The sequence below is a fragment of the Hydractinia symbiolongicarpus genome, chromosome 6 (assembly GCF_029227915.1).
Source record: "Hydractinia symbiolongicarpus strain clone_291-10 chromosome 6, HSymV2.1, whole genome shotgun sequence".
In the NCBI taxonomy this organism is placed as follows: domain Eukaryota; kingdom Metazoa; phylum Cnidaria; class Hydrozoa; order Anthoathecata; family Hydractiniidae; genus Hydractinia; species Hydractinia symbiolongicarpus.
The window spans coordinates 25,294,742-25,317,456 of NC_079880.1; the positions used below are offsets into that span (position 1 = coordinate 25,294,742).

Genomic DNA, 22,715 nt, shown 5'->3' on the forward strand with positions numbered 1-22,715 from the left:
TTTGGCAAAATCGTGGTAGTATAAAATCATGCCGAAATGTCATCGGCTGCCGTGTAATTATTCGTTGTTTACAAAAGGGACCACCTGTTGTTAAGCATTCGAGTGCACAATACTCCTTCTGAATGCTTATATACAGCGTCCATTAACGCAAAGAATTTTCGGCACAGTTTTTTAAAGCATAATGCTGCGTTCGAATTTGCGTTCGAATTTGCATTCGAAATGTTTTATTAATCAAGTATTAATTTCTTAATTTCAAAAATTAAAAAAGTTCGAAGGTTCGAATGCTACTAAATGTTATTTTGTATGCAATATTTATTGAAACCAACGTGATTAATGGTTGGACGTATTACGGATGTTTGTGGTTCTACGTGCAAGATTAAAATATAGTTATATAATAAGGATTTTGAGAACTAATTACTGCTGGGATTCATTCAAAGTGTGACCATTTTGTTGTTATTTATTTTACTGCTATGGTTACCTAGAGGTAAGAACTTCGTAACTTCTACCATCAAGGAAAGAATAACAACACATAAGTTTTCGCAGCCTTGTAGTTTAGTTGTGTTGCGTTATTAAATTAGAGCCGCATTATGTAAAAGAATTTTCAAAGAGTCCCTAGAGACGAGAATGGAAGGGATGGTGTTTATTTTCACTGAAGAAAAGTAACGGCGATGAAATGATGAGATATGGGAAGACCCGGGGTAGCATAACATTGTAAGAAGCCATTCACTGGCATCTTACAACGTTTTGCTACCCTGCGTTTTCTTGCTGGAATCCTCAAGGGAGATGGAGAGCAAAGTTTATTAGTATTATTAGTTTAGCTGTTTACTAGTTTACAGTTTGAAAAGCGAAAAAAAAGTTGCCGCGCGACGCGATTGAGATGTAACTCGCGCAAAGAAATTCGCACGAAAAAAGTCACGTCAAAGTATCTTATTCTCATTGTTCTTTATCTTTAGGAACAAACTCTGCTCTTATTCATTACGGTTTCGAAAATTTCAAACTAAATGAAATAGATGATGATAGTGGAAATTTCATTAATGCCGTGTTAGTGGGCGGCGCACGTGTGACCAGGAAAGACGCGAAATGCGGCGCAGCTATTGATTTATCTGGTGGAGAAATTGTCATCAATGGTCAAACGTTACAAGAACGGAAACTAGAAACTATAACAGTTGCTATGTGGGTGAAAGTGAACACTGAGGAGGAAAACTTAAATTTATTTAACATCGATTCAGCTGCCGATGGTTCGGGAGCAGTTCTCACACTTGAAATTAAAGATGGAAAAATACATTGGAATCACCTAGATGATAAGGGTAACGTCATATTTGATTTGCTGACAGTGCAAAAATCAAAGATGCCGTCAGGTCTATGGTCACACGTCGCCGCCACATACGATTCACATAAAAGTCAAGCAAAACTATTTCTTGATACTCAATTTCTTAAAGCCGAATCTGGGTTCGGTACCATGTCAACGAACTTTAAAGGAAAAGTCTCAATCGGAAAAGACGGGACATTACCGGGACTGGTGGACGAGTTCTATTTATTTCAAAAACCACTGGCTTACAGTGATATAAAGGATTTATCCGAGTTATGCAATATCGGGATTGATTACCCAATTCCGATGGAAACGGGTGCATACACCGGAATAATAACCGATTCTCAAATCAAAGCAGCCAATATGAAATTGGCGCATCGTCATTCAAATGTTGAGATAAAAAACGGACCAGATAAGGGAGACGACGATAACCTAATTCCAGAACAATGCAAAAAGCAGGCTGTATTATTCAACACCGACATTCAAGGTGGAAAGACTGCCGGCATTTTTACTGATGTCGGCGACATGATGTCAATCGAGGGTTGCATACAGAAATGTTGTGTTTCACCGCGATGTAATGTTGCTTATTTGGAGAAAAATAGATGCTATAATGTTATTTGTCACTATCCCGCATTGTGTCAACCTGTAAAAGCTGGTAAAGCTCTTGTCACACTGGGCTATGTTGTCCGCGATGGAGACTCTGTATATCATCCAGGTAAGTACGGCATTTAAAATAGCACGAGTTAAATACGAAATAAGATATCGAAATAAGAACAGTTTAAAAAAATTCCAGGACACTGTATAACAGTTTGGAGAATTCCTTAAATTTAAATTATTCTTACTATTATTTCAGAATCTCTACCTTCAACTGCTTTGCAACCTACTGCTCCGCAAATTACTCAACAAGCGATCAAACGTGATAAACACAGATGCTTACAAAGTATGGTTTATTATGGCGTGGCCTTACGCGGAGGATGGACGGCGGGGAAATTTTCAGACATGGGAATTGTACCAAGCCTTCATAAGTGCGTCCAACTTTGTTGCAATGATAGTGCATGTGACCTGGTTATGCTGATGAGTCAGAAATGTTTCACCATTCACTGCTATAACATAGAAGATTGTCAAACCGTTCCTAATGGGCATGCGCAGATTGCATACATCAGTCGAGAGGGATATCAGTCTATTGGTCAGTATTCAAATTTGTAAAGTTTATAGCAATCTCGTTTCCATATAACAACCTCGTTTCCAAGCTATCTCTTTTCAACGTATTGGCTCACCATTTACTCGTTTATATCATTGTTATTTACATTCGGCTAATTCAATAAAAAACAACCAACAAGAAAACAAATCAGTTAGTTGGAAGATCGTTTCAAATGTGTTTCTTTTTTATTAAATTTATCTATCATTCGTTTTAGTCCCAACAAAACCAGCATCTTCAGTTGCAAGTCACCCACACCCTCCGACAAAGAAAGTAAGCCCAACAGGTAAACCTGGTGTAACGGCGTCTCCAACTATTAGCAGTAAGAGAGCTGACATGATCTTGCATCTATCGTTTGATCGCATGGATGAAGATCAAGTTCTCGATGATTCAGGTTATAACAACAATGCAAGAATGACCAACGGTGAGTTGCCTCGATTATTCAAACAATTATGATAGAAAGAGTAAATATTAGAATAGAACTACCAGTCTTGGCGGTTCAGTGTATTGACTAGACTTGACACATAAATATTCTGATACGGTACATAAAAAATGCGTGTTTATTATCATATGGTATAAACCTAAATGCAATAATTGACTTAAATACTTTATCTCTGCACTTGATAAATATATAGTGCAAGGAATTGTACATTTTGCAAATTACGTGATAAATAACAAAAGCTTTATTTATCTCTCAGGGGCAAATATATCTCCGGGTGGTGGCATTCGTGGTAATGGTGTGATGTTTCAAGGCGGAAATGTCTTACTCGATCCGGAAATGTTTAATCCAAAACCGAAAAAAGCAATAACAATTGCATTGTGGGTAAAGTTACACGATATAGATGGGAAGCATAGCATTTTTAGCACGTTTGATAAAAGAAAACAACAGTGCTACCATTTTGAAGTGATTGATGGTAGAGTGCGCTGGTATCATAGAAACGAAGAAAGAAAACAAATCTTTTCCGTTGAAACGAGTCCAATGTTAACTAGAAACACCTGGTCACATGTTGTAGTAACGTACGATGCTGATAATGGCGAAGCTAAAATTTACCTCGACGGAGGAGTGCATTCTATTGGGATTGGCCAAGGAGAGCTGTCACAAGACTGGAGTTTGAAAGCTGGATTTGGTGTAGGAGAAGGAGGGAAACCTCTTCATGGATTTCTTGACGATATTTACATATATAACACAGCATTATACAGAGATGAAATCATAAAATACGTCACGAGTTTTAAAGAAAAGCATCACGTGAAATCACCGCCGCCAATCACGGCAAAAGTTACCTTCACGACGACGAAACGTCCAACTACAGTTCATCACTTCACTCACAGACAAACACATACTCATAAGCTCAAAACAAAGCCAACCCATATTCCATTTCGAGTGAGCACGCCACACAGAACTTCCCATCAACCAACACATACCAATCAAAGAACAACTATGCTCAGGAAACACACAACAAAACATTTGGCCCTGTTCACACAGCACAAACAAACTAAAAAGTTACCAACATTCAAGCAACCGATTGTAAAACTGCCCACAGTCAAGCCGAAGATTCCTCACCCGCCCACACTTCCTATGACAACAATAAAGCAAAAACACGTTGCAACCACAGCAACTACGACGACTGCATCATCGACTACTAAGCAAACAACATCAATAACGACGACGACGACGAAAGCAAAGACGACAGCGTCAACAACAACAGTTGCTGTTTGTAAGCCGGGAAATGTTTACCAGTACACGGATTTAAAGGGAGGTTTAAATGCTGGAAATTTCTTGGATAGAGGAATAACAACAGGAATATCACAATGTATCGAGTTATGTTGTGATCATCGCACATGCGACTTAGCGTATGTGTTGTCCGGACGATGTTACCTTGTGGAGTGTTATACTGAGGAACTTTGTTCAATTGTTCCGAAAGGAGTTGGATTGATATCTCCAACAATCGGGATGGTAAAAAGACCGGGCGGACCTAAAAGTAAGTATCAGTTTTAATTCTTTTGAAATTTTTACGAATTGGATATTTTAATGTTTCTTATAAAAACATATTATTTATTAACATTAATCAAGGCTAGATCAAGGCTCTATAACTACTAATCCAGGCTAGCTCAACGCTTTTATCTTCAAAGTACTTAAACTAGTTGATAAATTATTTTTTAGTTCCAGAACTGGACCTGTCAATCGGAACACTACCAGCCAGACCGTTTTCAACAGATAGATTTCACAAGCCACCTGAATCATTAGAAGACTTCAACGAACTGGAACTCGAACTATCGAAATCAAAGCAAGACAAAACGAAAGAGCGACAATGTAGATTTAAACCGACAATGAATCATACGACATTTATCGGCGGTTTACGAGCAGGAAATTTTACGAACAAAGGTGTCGTAACTTCAATGAAAATTTGTCAAGATTTATGTTGTAAGGGAATGAATTGTGACGTAGCGGTTATGATGAAACACACGTGTTTCTTGGTGCACTGTAAAAACGAAGAACTCTGCAAACCAAGAAAAGCGCAATTAGAGACTTTTAGTTTATTGTTGGCATATCGAGACAAAAAAGCAGAGGAAGAAGGTAAACGTTGATTTAGTTTTATTTACTGATTTATTTATTAATTTTTTTTCTCTATGTTGGAACTTCAAAGTAATAAAAAGTTTTATACATCAAACCGAGTGGAAACGAAGTTAAAGCTCTTATCAATGAAACTTTTCTAACTCTAAATGCTTATTACATATTAGAACATCATATTTTCAGTATCGTATAAGCTGAGTTAAGATTAAGTTTAAAACAATAAAATCTAAAATAAATAAAGTCTGTATTTTACATATTTACAATTTTTTGACTCATTTTTCACTGTTCAGCTGAGGAGATGGCATTATTACAAACAACGTCTGCACCAACGACAACAACAACGTCGAAACCCATAACAACGACAACAACTATAAAGAAAACAACAACACCGACAGCGACACGTCGCACGACTTTAAGTTTAATCTCGAACGATTTCACTCCAGATATTCCAGCAGCACTGAGACCAAACAAAGATGTCCGGTCGTGGTGTTTGAACAGTTTTATTCTTACTGGTGTACATCTTGTTGGTGGAATAAATTCAGGACCCCGTCAAGAGTTGGGCAAAGTAGATACTATAAACGAATGTATGCGAAAATGCTGCAATATGACGGATTGCACTGTCGCTTATCATGACGGTAACAGTTGCTATGCGTTACGATGTTTAAATAAAAACAAATGCAAAACGAAAATCGGAAGCACTGAAGAGAGTGTCGGTTATGTAATCCGAAACGGGTGGAGCTTGTTTAAGAGCGAACAGGAAGCGTTACAAGGAGCAATGTTTACAAATCCGTCTTCGGATTCTGAAAATGTTCAAACTGGAAGTCCCGATAATAACAAAACCTTGAGTCTGGAGAACCATGTTGGACTTATCGACCATCCAAGTTTAGCACAGGGAAATAACTTTGGATACTGTGAAAAGAAAGAGACACTCAAAGAGAGAAGATTGATAGAGGGCATGAAATCAGGTGTGTTTACAAATCATGGCGATGTAAGTGACTTCGAGTCATGTGTGATGTACTGTTGTCACGACAGGTCGTGTGATCTAGCATATATGGTACAAAGTACGTGCTACAGTATCAAATGCTTTAGTTCGGATTCGTGTAAAACATTCGTCGTGCCGACTTTTTTCGTCAATCCTGTGATTGCTTTCGTTTCACGCACGCCAAGTAGCGTATTGAAATTGGAGAGCCCTGCAAAGGAGAATCATAACAAATCCCTCTCCGGCGGAGTGGATAAAAACAAACATCTTTTTTATGCCGACCATGATATCACGGACATACCAGATTTAAGTAAAAATAGAGGTAAAGAAGTTCATAAGCAAAACGGTGGAGTGTCTCATTTTAATAGAAATAAAAAAGAGAAAAACCATCACGCTATTCCAGACAAGAAAAAAAGCGTTCCTCCGGAGAGCAGTTACCTCCAGAACCTTGTTCATCAAATTCTTGGCGAGGATGCGTCCGGTTCTGGCGATATTCAGTCTGGTACCGGTCCAGAATCTGGCAATTTACCGACATCAGGTTATGGATCAGGATATAGACATAATCATTTACAACATCTTAAGCCTTTACGGCTTAAAAAGCATAAAACTCACCATCGCCATACCACTAAGACTCCCCATAAAAAGCATTCGACGCGTCATTATCGCACGTCACCCAAACCGACAACGAGAACCACTACTCGCATAACAACGACAGAAGAAATGAAGCATTATTTTCCGATGGACGACGTTGATTTTGAAACAATAAAAGCATTAAGTCCTGAGAAAGGTATTAAGTTAGTTTTAAACAAAAAATTCTGCTAAGCCATTTAATTAAATTTCAAACTCGTAATCATTTATTTTTTTTAGATTATACAAGCTGTGACGCTTCATCTTACGGCTGCGAGCATTTCTGTATCTCTCTTCTCCATGGTGGATATCGTTGCATGTGTCGTAAAGGCTTTAAGCTTGCGTTAGATGGAAAACATTGTCTGTATGAAGGAGTGTGCGATCCAGTTGCTCACCACTGCAGTCAAGCATGCCAGTTTGAAAATGAAGGTTATTCCTGCCAATGTAGAAGTGGTTATATTATGATGAGAATGATGAATAACACCTGCGAAGGTAAGCAATAATCGGTTACACTCCTACACAGTGGATTTGTTAATTCCAGTGTTTATTAAAGTGCTTAATTCATTTTTCGTACTTATTTCCTATTTACTCTTTTTTTATAGACATGGACGAATGTGCCATGGGTATACACGGTTGTAGCGATATTTGCATAAATACCCCAGGTAGTTATAAATGCCAATGCAGTGAGGGATATACTCTTGCCCCAGACAGAATGACTTGCGATTCAATAGGTAAGCCTCGTTCTTATGCAATTGTTGTCTTCTTTCGATGTATTTATGTTTCCTTCCGAAAACTGGAATATTTCTTCAAACGCATTTGTAAGAAATTATACGAATGAAAGACGCCCTTAAGAAAGAAGCGTTTCAAAGGGCGTATAAAAAGAAGGCATTATATTAAGGGCGTATGATACTGTTCTGATCGATGAAAGATGATTTGCATTGTTGGTAACTACACCTAATAATGTTATTTTTAGAGCAGGTTCTTTTTGTGTGTGAACGGAAGAATTGTTACAGTGATAACATAAAAGATTCTTTTTTCCTTTAGAAGCATCTGCAACAAAGAAGAGTGTAATTGACAGACCAGAACGAAGGTTTACCAGTAAGTAAATAGAAAAATTGATGACTATTTAAAACATGTTTTATACTATTAAATATCTGATTTGCCTAGATCTAGTATAATAGCCAACTTGATATAACAATGCACTAAAAATTATATTTGCTTCTTTTAGTTCCTGCTATGATTGAAACACCAAAAACAGAAAGTGAAGTAACACAAGGTCATAATTTATTGTTGCAATGCAAAACCCAGGGTCAACCAGTGCCAGCAATAATATGGACGTTTGGTGAAAATGTTTCGCAACCACTGACATCTGACGATAGATATTCTATACTACCAGGAGGAAACCTCTTCATACAAGATGCTTCAGTGAATGATACAGGTAAATATTTGTCCCCTCGTCTCCAGTGCTCCATGTTTTTTCACTCGGTACCAGTCCTCCATATTGTGCATAAAAATTCTATCGACATACCAATATACTTATTTTGATTAGCTTGAATGCGAAAAGAAACATGTGCAAAAGTTTTAGGTTCGATAAAGTTTTTCAAATAATCGTAAGATGTAGTCCAGGTTATGGAGTCCGCAATCACGGGTTCCATATTCCGTCCATAGTGCGGGCATGTTTAGAAAGTGCCTTTTTACCACAGCTACGGATCAACCCAAGCCATGTTAGAAAAATTGGATGGGAATGTGTATACCTAATGTATACATTTAGAATACCGGACTCACATTGATAACAGTGTTCTCAACACTGATGTGGCTATCCTGTATAAATATTTAGAATACAACTCTACCATAACCTCTCTAAGCTTTTGTATTTACTATTGTTTGCTTTTCAGGTCTGTACACCTGCATTTCTTCCAACGTTGCCGGTACCGATACAGCTCAGATGAAAGTTACCGTGAAAGATGTTGACGAATGCGAAAATGGAATGAACCGATGTAAACAACTTTGTTACAACACATACGGCAGTTACAAATGTGGTTGTTATCGAGGTTACAAACTTTTGGATGATCAAGTCAGTTGTCAAGGTAACGATTTTTGTGAGCTGGAAAACTTCTCTAAATTTATCAAAGCCTTTTCTATTTCCGTTGCTGTTATACTTTATTTTAACGAGACTAAAAATCGACGATTTAAGAAAACACATCCTTGTCGCACAGTCTCTTGTAACTGACCAGCCAATATTTCCCCTGGAAAAGAGGTAGAGACACCCTCCTCAACTCCGAATTTTCTTCCCAGCAAATGCCATACGAAAAGATTTATTTTTTATGTTTGCAAAAGGTAAGAGGGTTTTGTTGTGTTTTAGACGTGGATGAATGCGAGCAAGTTAACAATTGCCATCAATTTTGTTACAACACGGAAGGGAGTTATTCCTGCGGATGCGGTGAAGGCTATCATTTGAATGTTGACGGAACGCACTGTGATGGTGAGTTTATTTACATATGCACTCCATCTTAGAGACAAAAATAACCGCGCTACTAAATTATTGGGTGCTTTTAATGTCAATGAATTTTGAATTGATTCTAAAAAAAATCTATTTTAGATATTGATGAATGCGCAAGTCCATTTCATGGGTGTGCACAGTTATGTAATAATACGATTGGTGGATACTTTTGCACATGCGCAGAAGGATATAACATGACAACGAATAACAGGACTTGTGAAAGTAAGTGACATTTTAAATGACTGAGAATCCGAGAATCAACCTCGTCCTCAGGGCATCTTGTCTCTTTTCTGACATCAAGGCGGCGGCGTCCCGGTTATAGAAATGAGGCAACAGGCGCTGGGAGCGAGGTTGTCCGAAAATGTAACTGAAATCCCAACTGGTAAAAACTAAATGCGACTTGGTCCCGGGAATCTGCTATCTTCCTTGACAAAAAATTGTGGAACGAAATCTTCGTGACCTCTGCAAAATTTCGTCACTCTTATCCGGCAAAGTTTGTTCGAATTTGATAACCAGATTGTACTTTTTGTTTCAGAAACCACACTTCACAGTCACTCAAGATTGTCACCGAGATTTACCACCAAACGAATCATGTACATTACAGTGACGGCGTCGTTAATTGTGACAATATTTGTCGTGGCGGCGTCGTTGTTTTATCTATTTCGAAATTACAAAAAGCGCTGGAAGTGGAGACAGGAACTATCAAGACAAAACCAGCCACCGGTAAGTGGACACAACAAACTTATGCCCAGGCTTACAAATCACGACTTCGTATGGAGTCGAATCGCTCTACAAATAGTACCAAAACATTGTGCTTGTGCAGGCATTTCGAAATTAAACCTCGTTCTTGTATGAAAAAATAAATAGTGAAACAAATTGTGGAACAAATAAATTTTGGAACAATCGGTAAAAACAATCATTTCGACAATGTTGATCAGAAAAGCCACGGTACCACAAGTACGCCAATAAATATACTAATACGAAACCTAGATAACACACTACACGTCATCGAAGCACTCCACAGTTTAAAACCCCGATATCTAACCTTACAAAATTGGAATTCTGTTGCCCAACCTAATTTTACTATAAATTTATTTTAGATCCACACACGAAGCTCAGCCATTTATTCCTGGAATTAAATAAAAAAAGAACTTTTGTTATAAATGAAAAGACAAAAGCAAGCAGGTCTGTGCATGGTTCAAAGGATGTAAACAAACAGTTTGTCGTAACAGCGGTCAAATTTACCGTAATAAAAACACTCAAAACTAAAAATACGCGTTTGATCAGCTACAATTGCATGAAACGACATAAGATATACAAAGGCGACATAAAATGTCAAGTTAGATGTGTATGTGTCAACCTCGTGTCCAAGCTTTCCATTTGGACTGAAAATGAGGTTGCTTGATGAGTAGTTTAGTTGTTTTTTGTATTAGCTTGCGTTATCATTGTATATATGTTAATATTTTTTTATATTTTCTGTTTCTTAATAATTTTTCAAAAATTGAACACTGGTTGAATAAATAGATATAAGACTTTGTAAAAATGAATTTGTAAATTGACATTTTTTATAATTTTTAATAAATTATATTTATTTTTAACACGTTTTCGACGCATTTCTTTCATAAATTACCGGCCCTTTTATATGTCCTGCAGTAAAATTACACGCTTTTTATAAGCAATATCTTATAAGTAACACGAGGCTCGAATCTTTCAAGTTGTAAGCAAACAGAAACTTACAAATAAATTTAAGTTTCAAAATTTTGTGTCACTCATAGTAAAAAGCATATATTGACTCTTTAAGATATTTTTGGTAAATAACCATCTTGAAAAAATATTTCGCGATACTTGATTTAGCGAAATTGGTCAAAATCAGCGAAAATTAATGCTCGCAAAAATTAATATGATTAAAGAAGTTGATTAAATGGAAATAGGGTTTTTCAGTTCAACGTTTGTTGCTTGCGTTAAAAACTTTGACAGGTATCGAGCGATAACTAAATGCTGAATGAAGTTTAACTTTATAAATAGGATCAGAATTGCGTCGTCGATTATAAAATACATAAAATAAAATGAAAATCATTTTACAAATCTCATTTAAAAGCACACGAAAAATAATTAACGTTAAGAAAACAAATGTGGACCATTTGGACACGAACAAAAAGACTTAGCACTCTTTGTCAGACGCAAAATAGTTCATTGGAGAAATTTTCGTGGGAGGAAAGTTTGCGGTATTTCTCGGTTGTGCGGAAAATTCGCGAAAATAAAGCCCGTGAGAAATATTATTTACCGTTAACTACGAAACCAAATGATGCAGGTACATCTCACTTTATTTTTCTGTGGTGTTTTCAGTTTAAATACACGATAAACGTATGAGAAAAAAACGCGTAAACACGATAAACGTATGAGAAAAAAACGCGTAACACACGATAAAAAACGCATAAGAGACATTTAAGGTTCTTCTTTAAATTTAATGCCAGATTACTTCAATACTTCAAATTAAATCCGCGCGAAAAATCTAAAATAGACTGAACCGCAAAATTATAATCCCTGCGAAATAACAAATAGCGACACGGTCTAAACGCGATAATTTCTCCCAATAAAGTATATGCCGTGACAAATGTATCAAATAACGCCAGTTGTGGTTTTCCCACATAATAAATATTCTGTTCAAAATATAGTTCGATGTAAAAATTGATTTTATCTTTTACACTGAAAAAAATATAATTTATTTAATAAATAATCAACCATATCAACAATTTTAAATTTCTATGATTTTACATGTTAAAAAAATATATATGCGAAGGGTGACGTTAAGATGCGTCTGAAAATTAAAAAAGATACGCAGTAAGTTGGATATTATACCCAGTGTTAATATACAAAGTGGATATACGTAGTAAGTTGGATGCTTTACAGTGTCCGTTATTGCATGTAAAAGATCCATAGAAATATCTTTCTTAAATAAACCATTCTTTACTATTTTCCACCACTTAATTGAAGCGTAAAATCGAGAAGTTCTTGTTACAAGGAGGTTCCCTCAAAATTCTGTCTGACTATTAAATAAAATCAGAGAATTTCATTAACTTCTCATTTCAACTCTTGCGTAAAACTCCGCCACGTGTATCTGTTTCAAACTCCGATTTTGCATACAAACTAGCAAGACCAAACACTTCTGTTTTTGGATCACATCGTCACTAATTTTAACATGCTTTCTCATATTGTTCCTGACGCAGTAAATCTGACTTCTTTTCAATTCGAAGTAATCGATCACGAACCTATCAGGAATATGAGTTATTTTCTTGAAAAAGATGGATAGTAAAAATATTATATAAACAACCACCCAAACAATCAACCACCCACCCAAACAATCAACCACCCACCCAAACAATCAACCACCCACCCAAACAATCAACCACCCACCCAAACAATCAACCACCCACCCAAACAATCAACCACCCACCCAAACAATCAACCACCCACCCAAACAATCAACCACCCACCCAAACAATCAACCACCCACCCAAACAATCAACCACCCACCCAAACAATCAACCAAACAAACAAACAACCACCCAACTACCCAACCCACCAACCAACCAATCAACCAACCTACTAAAAAAACAACCACCCAACCAACCAACCCACCCACCAACCAAACAAGCGAACAAAAAAACAACGAAAAACAAACCTTTTTTTCTTCTTCCAACATATGTTTCTCCTCTTTTGAAGAATCGCGACATTTTATTAAAGTTTGAATGCGTTCTTCTCGTTCAGACAGAGCCTAGCAGTATGAAAAAGTGAAAAACGGAAAGTGCTCGTTTAACTTCCGCTGAGAGCAGCGGCTACACGACGGCAAAATTTTACATAAGGAAAAAAAAGTGCTGCTGATAGAATTCATTTATGTTGGCGAAAATAAATATTTTTATCCGCAAGGTGGAAGCTGATCTAATATGCTACAGACTTTTACAAACTTGTCGAAACGCAGGTTTAACGAACTTGTCCAACGTAAACAATTTTACGAGCTTGCAGCAAGTCATCAAATTTTACGTGCTTATTTCAACGCACCAGATTTCTCGAACTTATTGTAACGCACTTGAATTCCACTAAATTCATAAGGCATAACATTTTTACAAAATCTCGCAAAGCATCAAACTTTTACGAACCTGTCGCATGGCAACAGATATTACAAACTTTTCGCAACCCACTAGATTTTAACGACCTTGTCGCAACACACCAGACTTTTACGAACCTCTCGCACGCACCAGACAGATGGCGTACACAAATGCTAACAAACAATCAACATGGAGATATTTCGCTAACCTTCCCAAGTTGTGCTTCTTCTTTTTGTAATCTCTGTTGTAACTCGCTTTCTTGTTCTTTGCATCTTAAAGCTGTTTCCTTTTTAAAATGAAAAAAAAAAACATTTTATCTCAGCATTTCAGTGATTTACACCAAATGAATATATCAAACAGACAATAGAATCAAGATATATCAGCGTTGTTGCGAATTCACTTCAAAACAGAAGCTACCTTGTTATCACTTTTCGTTGTATTTGCATATTTAAATGTTTAATAATTCTTAAAAGACCATTCCTGCAAATATCCAACCTCACAGTTGCGCCGCCATAACTTTTGAGGAGTAGGTTGTTACTTGGAAGTTCTCTTGTATAGCGCTCACCATGTTTTAGGAAGAGGATGAATTGGACTACCCAATGGTATCAAGCATAAAGCGTCTAGGTGTTTTTCTTAGTCAACAATCGCGGCTCAAGTTTGACGATATTTGTTGACTGAAAAAAGGTCTTTTTAAAAATGGGAGGTCGTTTAAGGTTTAAACTTCGTTCTTTTTTGATGAACGCCATTACAGGGTACACAGTACACAGATTTTGTTGTCAACAGAACCCTAAAATATGTGTTAATTTTCCAAAAATAAGAGATTTCTGCAGTACAAGATAGTACAAAAAAGTAGCAAAATTTTGAATTTCCAGACAAATTTCAGACATTTTGAGACAAATCTGTAAAAATTGATGCAAATTTACCAGACGTACCAAACCTGTACTACTTATTGCCGCCTCACCGCCGCCTCCCCCCCCTCCCCCCAGACGTGGCTGTATCTGTTTCTAGTAGAATTGTTAACAAAAACATGACAGAATGATACAAAAATTTGATTTTGAAACGAACACACTCAAGTACACGCCCTAAATAAACGCCTCTTGGAGAGTTAAAAAACGCCCTGGCTGAAACAGTGCAATATATAAATTTATTTATTTCCACATACCCTCAATAAAGCTTTATTCATTCTCTGTGTTTCATACAATTCTTCTTTCAACCTCCCAACAATCTGCTCTTGTTTTTTACGGTCTGCTTCCAATGACCTCACCTGATTGTATAAAGAGTGTTCCAGCTCTTCCTGTTTCGCTACAGCTTTCTACAACAAAATGTTAACATACATTTATTTATAAATGATTTATGGCCGATACAAAGAGTACCATCTCATATAACTGCTACAATACCAAATTGTATGTATGCCTGATTGCAAACAAGCAGTTTGAAAAGCTAACTTTTTAGATATTACATGTTACAATTCTGGAAAAGTGAAGTTTTGATTAATTCGGCTTAATTTCCTATACACAGTGGACAAAAAATAAATTTCAGCTGCCGTTTTCAATTACATCACATTCCACTTACTTGAAAATGTGATATACTGTCTTCTAAATCATGTTTCTTCATCTCATGATTCACAACAAGATTTCGTTGTTTCCACTCGTCCATTGATTGGTCATTTTTTTGTTTACGTTGTTGAGTCAGCATATCTTGAATCGCTTTTCGGCGAGCATTTACAGCCTAGTTATAAAATATGTAAAAAAAAACATAGGCTAGTAAGAACACCAAACCAAAAGCAGTACTAGTAGAAACATAAATTTACAAAAAGTAGCTAGCTAACAAAAACAGCTTGAAAGGAATGGGGGGAATGTAAACAAATATGGTAGCCACATAACTAAAAGTCGTGAAACCGAAAAGATAAGGTAATGATCTTTTGGTTAGCACGTTACCATGATCTTTTCGTCACTTAATATTCCTTTTCTTTCCATTTCAAGAAGTTCAGCTTTTATTTTTGCTTCTTTTTGTTTTAAAGCATTTGTGTTCAGCTGCGCTCTGACATCCATCAAACGTCGGCCATCTAAAAGCGAATGTTAAAAGGCTAAAACATTTTTAACCTAATTAAAATGATTTTTTTAACATTCACGTAAGGCTTGAAAATATTTTGTGTGAAAAAATTATTTTTAGTGTAACAAAAAGGTATTAGAACTGGTACAAGAATTTTCTAGGAGCGTTTAAGTCTAAAAGTTTTTCCATGGAAATTTAAACGTGTGTTACTTAAAAACCATGAAAATAAATCGCGCCTAAAATTAAGGATTCAATTCAGTATGGTGAAAGATATGGAATTTTAAAAGCAAAAAAAGAAGCAGCTGGAAAAAACTCTGGTTCTAAAAAATTGAACAAAAATTAAGAACACGTCGTTACAAGCAAACATGCTCATTAGCTGCAAAGATGATGGATCAAGTGGGGCTTAACAACTTTGCAGCACTTGGAAATGTAATGAGCTGGTTTACTTATATGCATCTCAAATATGCACCGTTGTTCATCTTTATCACGCCGTTGTATAAACAAGAAATACAGTAAGAGTCATACCCTCTCGTTCATGCATGCTCATCTCACTAGTAGTGGCATGAAGATCTTTACTCAAACGTCTTCTTGAGCGTTCAGCTTGACTGGCTAGATTTTTCTGCCAACTATGGAACAGAACAAAACGGGGGTTAAGAGTACTACGTGCTACGATTATTCGTAAATCAATCGAAAGAGAAATTAGTTCGAAAAAAATACTTCGTCAGATTTCCAACTTTTCTTAAAGTTCGAATCAGGATTTGTTTATAAAGTTAAATCGGTCAAAAATAGACCAAAGGGATTTTTTCAGACCCCTCCCTCTTTCTAGTTCAATTCGTGTTCTTCAGAATATGTTTTACATTCAAGCAATACAAGAAAGGTTTTGTTCTGTACGTACGTTAGTTGATCTTGGAAATTTTCATTTCTTCTTTTCTGCTCCTAAAAAGTGAATTTCTAAATTTCTTATGATGTTGACGTCAAAAACTAACAAAGTGATCGTCCTGTACAAAAATTAGATGAATTGTGTGTACTTGCTTCGCCCTACTTTAAAGGTAAAAAGGTTGGTTTTTTTGGTTTTGAATGTCGATAAACAATATTATAACCACTTTATTTTAGCTAGGTCAGTATAAAATGAATAAAGAAAGAATACTCACATTCTGGTTAGCTTCATTGGATTTCAAATTATTTCTAAGAAAAACAAAAGAATTTAAAGAGGTTTTAATGTTTACTAACAGTTGCACAAAAATATCAATCATAAACCAAGAAATAAGAAATACTTTTTAGTGTTTTCAGTCTGTACTTTTTGTTTTTGTGCTGCCATGCGTAATTCTAACGATATGTTTGCAAATTCTTTCTTTAATCTATATTCTTCTTCCTAATGCAGGAAATATATGATAATGCTTAAAATAACAATTGAATTACTCTGTGGCAGATACGGTTTAACATGCCTATGACGTTAGTTTTATCAGTGGTTTCTGCCTTGTCAACGCAATGCTGTTTTAGTATCTAAGTTGAGAATGTGCTTTTTGGGTTAAATATTTCCAAGATGAAAGAATTTTAAAACTATCTATTTTCTTTGGCTGTCTGCATGGGAAGCACTTTAGTTTAGTGTATGGTTAGTTTATAGTTAGTTTCAAAAGATATGATTTATTGGTGCTCAGTTATAAATACGACATATACATTATGTAATATACACTTTTAAACCAGACAAGTACAAATACAACATGATACACGATACAACATAACGCAACATAGTACAACATTATACAACAAGATGCAACGTGGTACAAACATAATACATGACACAGCATAGTACAACATGATGCAACATGGTAACATGATATGACACAGTACAGCATAATACAAAAATGATACTATATGACGCAACATGATACAACATTAGTATAGCGGGGATGGTCAAGTGGTAGCGCATTGGGCTTGTAATCATAAGGTTTCGAGTTCGAGTCCCACACTGGCGCACTTCAAATGTAGTGTTGTCAGCCCATTTAGTGCCATCTACTACATACTAACAGGCAAGAAGATAGAGCAATGTTGTGCGTATCTCTGGCAGTAATGTAACATAGCTACAGTCAAAGGGGAGGAAGAGCCAACCGTTAGGCTGGAATCCCCAAGGACATTAAAATTTCCCGTTATTTACTCACTTACTATTACATCATGGTACTTGCTCAGTATAAAATGCTGCAATCCTGTTCGAATGTTTTGTACAAATATGGTAAAAACAGTAGGGGAGAATTTTAAGGATTTATTTTTTTTCATCGAAATTTAAATGGTACCTCTTTTTGTCGAACTTTTCTTTCAAATTCCTTCACCAAACTATTTACTTCTATTCTTTTAAGATTAATCGCCTCAGCAATATTCTCAAAACGAAATTCAAGACCATTTCTATAAAAATAAAAAGAACTTCAAGAATTTCTTTTACAAAATTTTAGGCAGAATTGTCTAAAAGATTTGTATGTACAGGTATTTAGTTAATCCAAACATGAAATCTGGATTAACATTAAACGTGTTCAATTTAGCCCTCCCCTCTCCCTAATTTATTCATGAAAAGTTTCCTTAGAATATGTACTCTAAACTAAAAGGTATAGAGGGTCCATAATCTCCCTCCCGCTCCTTTCAACACCGCCTAGTACGGTGACCTGCAAAAAAGCCTAGAACTAATAAGGTTAATCAAGGTTTAGTTTTTAATACAGATGGTTATTATTGCAAATTCGCTGTGCCATACAAACAGAAGTATTTACAAATTAAGAAGAACTTACAAGTTATCAATAGATTTGCTTTCTTCCTCTCTTTCTTTTTGAATATTGTTTAAGTTTCGATTGATATTATCTTTCATAATCTAATCAAAATTTACTGATTATTAGACATTTGCTCTCACGAATCCTGTCTTCTTGTAAAATATACCAATATAAAATTTGTTAACATCAGAGGTTCATGTTTACGACTACCCTCTAAGTTTTAAAGAATAAGTTAGGCATGGTGTAATTATCGTACCATCCAAATGATATAAAAGATATTGTGGCTTGGAATTTAGAGAGCTTCTTTATACTATATATTGTATAATACTTTCTACCTTATTAAACTGTTCGAATACACTTGAAAAACTTTTTTTTCAATTATGAAAATTAATATGAAGAGAAAAATTGCAACTATGAAAGAATCATAAACATTAACTTTTCTATTTTTCCGGGAATTTTCTTTATACATAAAGGACCTGATATATTTAAAATTTGGAAAAATCGAACACACTGAAGTTGTTCTTCTTGCCTTAAGATAAGATTTTGAAAGCTCATCGTGTTAAAAGAGCTAGTTAATCTGCTATATTTGTGTATATATATATACTGCCATCAGTTACTGTTGTCAAATTATATAATGGTCCAAAATCTCATGATTTTCAACACACGTCATGTCTTTGATGCTCTTTTAAACGGTTTTAAATACATATCTTAAAATCACACCAGTCACTGCCACATAAGGTAAAAGAAGTGTAACACACACAAACTGAAGTTTATGAAAATTAAACAGCATTTTTAAAAAATATCTTTGTTATACAATACATACCTTAGTATCTTCTTTGTAAAAATCTTTCTTAATAAGATCCTCATCTTTTGTAGCTAAACTTAACATGGCTTCCTGCTGCCGCTGATCGTCATATATCTCTGTTAAAAAATAAAACTTAAATCTATGCATCGATTTGTGTGAAAATCGAATTATTAAGTTATACATTTGAAGGCGACAATAGTAACAGTACAGTAGCAAAGATACATTTTAAATGTTAAAATGTATAATACAAATCAAACAGTAAGGTTGCAGTTACACTAAGATAACGACATAATTAGAATTTTCACACATAAAAAACTGCAGACAATAGCTAAATAAACAAAGTCATAAGGGTTAAATTCATAACATTGTTCTTCACTAAAAGATTCAAACCTTTTTCATATTCTTTCATAGCTTTCTTTAAATTTCTTTCTTCTTTCAGTATATCACCTTCAACACGTTTCAGTTCACGTTCCTGTTGCTTGCAGTGAAACATATAGTCCTGTGTTAAAATTAAATTTGAGTTACAAGAAATAATAGCGAACCACATTATATTGTGAAGACATAACATATCATAGTTTACATAATGGGCATAAACAGGATTTATGAATTCAGTAGGCATGGATAATTAGAGTAATTGAGTGTGTTTTGTCTCAGTTAGCAAGTATCTGACAAAATAAAAATGCTATTAAAAATCCTAATTCACACATAGCACACAATTTCTTTTTTACTAGAGAAAATTTGCAAAAATACAGATACAGATAAATCACTACAAAATATACAAAATTTACTTCAATGGCTTTCATTTTCTTCTGATGGGACTTCTCGTTTTTCACTTTGATTTGGTTGATTGTTTTTAAACTTTTGTATATACTGGGAGGGGCACTCTGAGTGCCTTTAATATAAGAAGGTTCTGGTGTTTTTCTACCAGTTCTGCTGTTATTAGATGTTTCTGACTGCTTAAGAACTGAAGGCTTAGCTCTAAAAAAACAAAAAAAACATCATTATTCAATGTTTATTAAAGGTTTTGATTCGATGTAAAGTTGGTATAAGTAATCCTGCACATTATCTTCCCAAATGCTGAAAAGGTTGATGGACCCACGACCTCTCGCTTGCCGGACGACTACTCTACCGATGTAAAGTTGACAGTTAAGAATTAGAACTATAGTGATTGTGCAACAACAAAAAAAGAAGTTAAAAGTCCTATAATAACGCCTGTTCTATTGAAGCATCAAAGTATGAGAGCTTATATCATTTAGCTATCCTTTTGCTGAAATTGTTTAAAATTTAACTTTCTAAGATTTCGTTAACTGTTATTATAGCCACATTGTTTTGGATTTCAACATACAGCATACTTACTTAGGCCGACTTAATCTTTCTTGTGGTTTAACCTCATTGGTTCCCAACGATCTAAAACAAAATACATATAATTAAAGGATAACTGTGTCTGTCCCTCTGTGACTGGCAAAGTGAATGATCTTGGTTTTCCTTTTCTATAGCCCAAAATGTTAGAATGTTGTTAATAACAGTTTTAAAATTAGTGAAGACATTGCATTGCATCTTTATGCTTTAAGCCTAATATCTTTGACACAGCATAAAACATTATTTCCAGTATAGGTAACTATAAACCACCTCAGACACCTCAGAAATTCTGAAGCAGTGACGCCATTGAAGAACATTTAAACCTCAATATCTATTTAACCGTTTGTGGAATGCACATGATCTTTTACATATGAGAATATGTATAAGATTATGTGCATTCTACAAAAGTAGTGTTTTAAGCTCTTAACAACAGCTAAAGGCAACAGCTAAAAAAATTTCATTAAAAAATTCTTTATCTTCAGGTCATTGCTGACATCATCATTATTTATAAATGACGGATTTTTCCCACTGTTCTTTTGCTTAATTGGATTCTTCCAGAGGCCTTATTGATTTGTTTCAAAATAAATATAATGAACCGTAAATCATTTGCATATATATTAATTAGAAAGTTATCAATTTTGCCAAAAGTGTGACATTGGGGTGTACTCTGGTCAAAAAATTTATATGTTTGACTTATTTTTGCACTTAGGAATATAAGGAGCTCCAATCTAGTTAAAAGATTAGAATTTTGCAACAGTTAAACCCTATCTCAAAAAATCCTACTGTGGGTTACATTATAAACTAACCTAATAAATGTTGCATATTGTGTACCATCGTACTTGCTTGTGTCATCTGCATCATGTTGAAGTTGCTTTATCACTGGTTGTGGCGTTAACAACTGATATCGACCATGGATTTGTTGTTGTTTATTAAATGGTATAACCATTTTTCTTATATAAACTAAAATGAACAGAGTATATCCAATTTTTATACAACACATTATAAAGAATCAAATAAACCTAAGATAACGCACTCAATGACAATTCTCTTTAAATCCAGAATAAAATCCAGAAAAAAGACTATTCCAAAATGGAGATTATATACTCTGTAAATTTCAGAAAAGACGAAGAGTAGTAGATTTGTACACAAAAGAACAAACAAAGCTAACAGAAAAAGAAATTAATACTACTGACCTATGCAAGGAAACAAAACTTATAATGCTTATTGACTTACAATTTCAGAACAATTATAGAATTTTCCTGTTACAATTCCTACCTTTAAATGGAACTTACACAGCCAACATAGCCAAAAGAGCTTACACAGCTGAAGAAACCACATTTACATTTAGATCCTACGCAGCCAACAGAGTCTATGCAACTAAGAAGACGTATGCAACCAAGAGAGCTTACCATTACATTTAGAGACCACACAACTAACAGAGCCGCCTATGCAGCCAACAGATACTATGATTTCGTGCAGAGCCTATGCAGCTAAAATATATTGATAGAATTTACAATGTAACTGTTAAAGTGTTCAAATGTAACAAAATTACCATAACTACTTAAAATTAACAATCATCTTAGTGTGGTGTTCTAAATAGTTAAACTATAATATTATCCCAGATCCTGATGTATTTCTGTTGTAATTTGCTTCCTGAATTTAGAGTTAACAATCTGAAAGTTTTTACATTTGTTTCTTTCAAATTAAACTTGGTTCTCACCTTGGGCTAACAATGACCTAAACATAGGGCGCATGACACAGTAAGACCTTAGCCCGTAGTGTGAACGTAAAAGTACCCGCTTTAGCTCACAGCTGAAATGGCTCACAAAATTAAAAATGACGTTCAAAGAAGAAGAAAAAGAGTTGGCGTTCAGGGTGAAAGATTTTCCCTGCATTTCTGACCCAAAGTCGTTTCCTTTTTTGTAATTTTGTTGATTTCTTTTTTTCCAGACTACGCCATCTTTTTCGTAGTAGTAATTATAACAAGACTTTCTTTCTTTTTCATTCTTTCTCGCATTACATTTGGCTACAAAAGTGGGCACACTGTAGTGTGAACGTGAAATGAATACATCAGGTACCTGCAGCTCAAAAATTGAAATCGGCTAACACATTATGCGCACTATGGTTAGCTCAACTTAGCCCATAGTGAGAATCAAGCTATAGCATTATTTTTAATCAATGTTACCAATTAATACATATGTTTTTAATTTCAATCTCATTGTTTAATAAATGGTTGCATAATGTTACACCCCATGTATCTTCTGTTTGTTGGTTTCTGATTCTTTTGTTCTATTTTCCGAGAATGATACACGTCTTGTTAGCTTTAAATGTTGGATGGAATGACTATCAGATCAAGATACCTTGACCTAAGTATAGCTATGCACAATGCAATTTTTGCAGGCATTGCTGTGCTTTGGTGAAGCTAATGGATGAGTGGCAGCCAAGTGTAACCTTG

General features: G+C 35.2%; 2 protein-coding genes across 2 annotated transcripts in view; one reads left to right on the top strand and one right to left on the bottom strand.

Moving 5' to 3' along the window:
• Positions 1-10,783, top strand: part of LOC130648239 (uncharacterized) — a 42,712-nt gene extending 31,929 nt beyond the window's left edge. The window contains exons 10-24 of the mRNA XM_057454278.1: positions 954-2,024; positions 2,163-2,495; positions 2,725-2,931; positions 3,206-4,486; positions 4,669-5,082; positions 5,370-6,845; positions 6,926-7,177; positions 7,288-7,416; positions 7,730-7,783; positions 7,914-8,123; positions 8,581-8,772; positions 9,048-9,167; positions 9,285-9,407; positions 9,721-9,908; positions 10,286-10,783. Coding sequence (XP_057310261.1) covers positions 954-2,024; positions 2,163-2,495; positions 2,725-2,931; positions 3,206-4,486; positions 4,669-5,082; positions 5,370-6,845; positions 6,926-7,177; positions 7,288-7,416; positions 7,730-7,783; positions 7,914-8,123; positions 8,581-8,772; positions 9,048-9,167; positions 9,285-9,407; positions 9,721-9,908; positions 10,286-10,324 — 6,089 coding nt within the window. The 3' untranslated portion in view covers positions 10,325-10,783. The remainder of the gene's footprint in view (positions 1-953; positions 2,025-2,162; positions 2,496-2,724; positions 2,932-3,205; positions 4,487-4,668; positions 5,083-5,369; positions 6,846-6,925; positions 7,178-7,287; positions 7,417-7,729; positions 7,784-7,913; positions 8,124-8,580; positions 8,773-9,047; positions 9,168-9,284; positions 9,408-9,720; positions 9,909-10,285) is intronic.
• Positions 10,784-11,709: 926 nt separating this feature from the next.
• On the bottom strand, positions 11,710-21,243 carry LOC130647806 (golgin subfamily A member 6-like protein 24). The gene is made up of 17 exons (XM_057453787.1): positions 21,067-21,243; positions 20,258-20,308; positions 19,690-19,879; positions 19,292-19,400; positions 18,920-19,017; positions 18,118-18,197; positions 17,635-17,743; positions 16,618-16,715; positions 16,495-16,528; positions 16,239-16,279; positions 15,869-15,969; positions 15,229-15,356; positions 14,864-15,019; positions 14,454-14,603; positions 13,500-13,577; positions 12,868-12,960; positions 11,710-12,454 (listed from the first exon to the last, which is right to left on the bottom strand). Exons 1-17 carry the CDS (start codon positions 21,204-21,206, stop codon positions 12,380-12,382), a joined length of 1,731 nt encoding a protein of 576 aa, XP_057309770.1. The 5' UTR covers positions 21,207-21,243; the 3' UTR covers positions 11,710-12,379.
• Positions 21,244-22,715: the final 1,472 nt, after the last annotated feature.

Excerpts from the sequence above, each read along its gene's own strand:
- LOC130647806 (XM_057453787.1), bottom strand. The coding sequence starts at position 21,206 with ATGGTTATACCATTTAATAAACAACAACAAATCCATGGTCGATATCAG. Across the intron at positions 15,357-15,868 it reads GAGCATGCATGAACGAGAGG|ATGGCCGACGTTTGATGGAT; the intron begins GTATGACTCTTA and ends ATTCGCTTTTAG. Across the intron at positions 12,455-12,867 it reads TGTTGGAAGAAGAAAAAAAG|GTTCGTGATCGATTACTTCG; the intron begins GTTTGTTTTTCG and ends TATTCCTGATAG.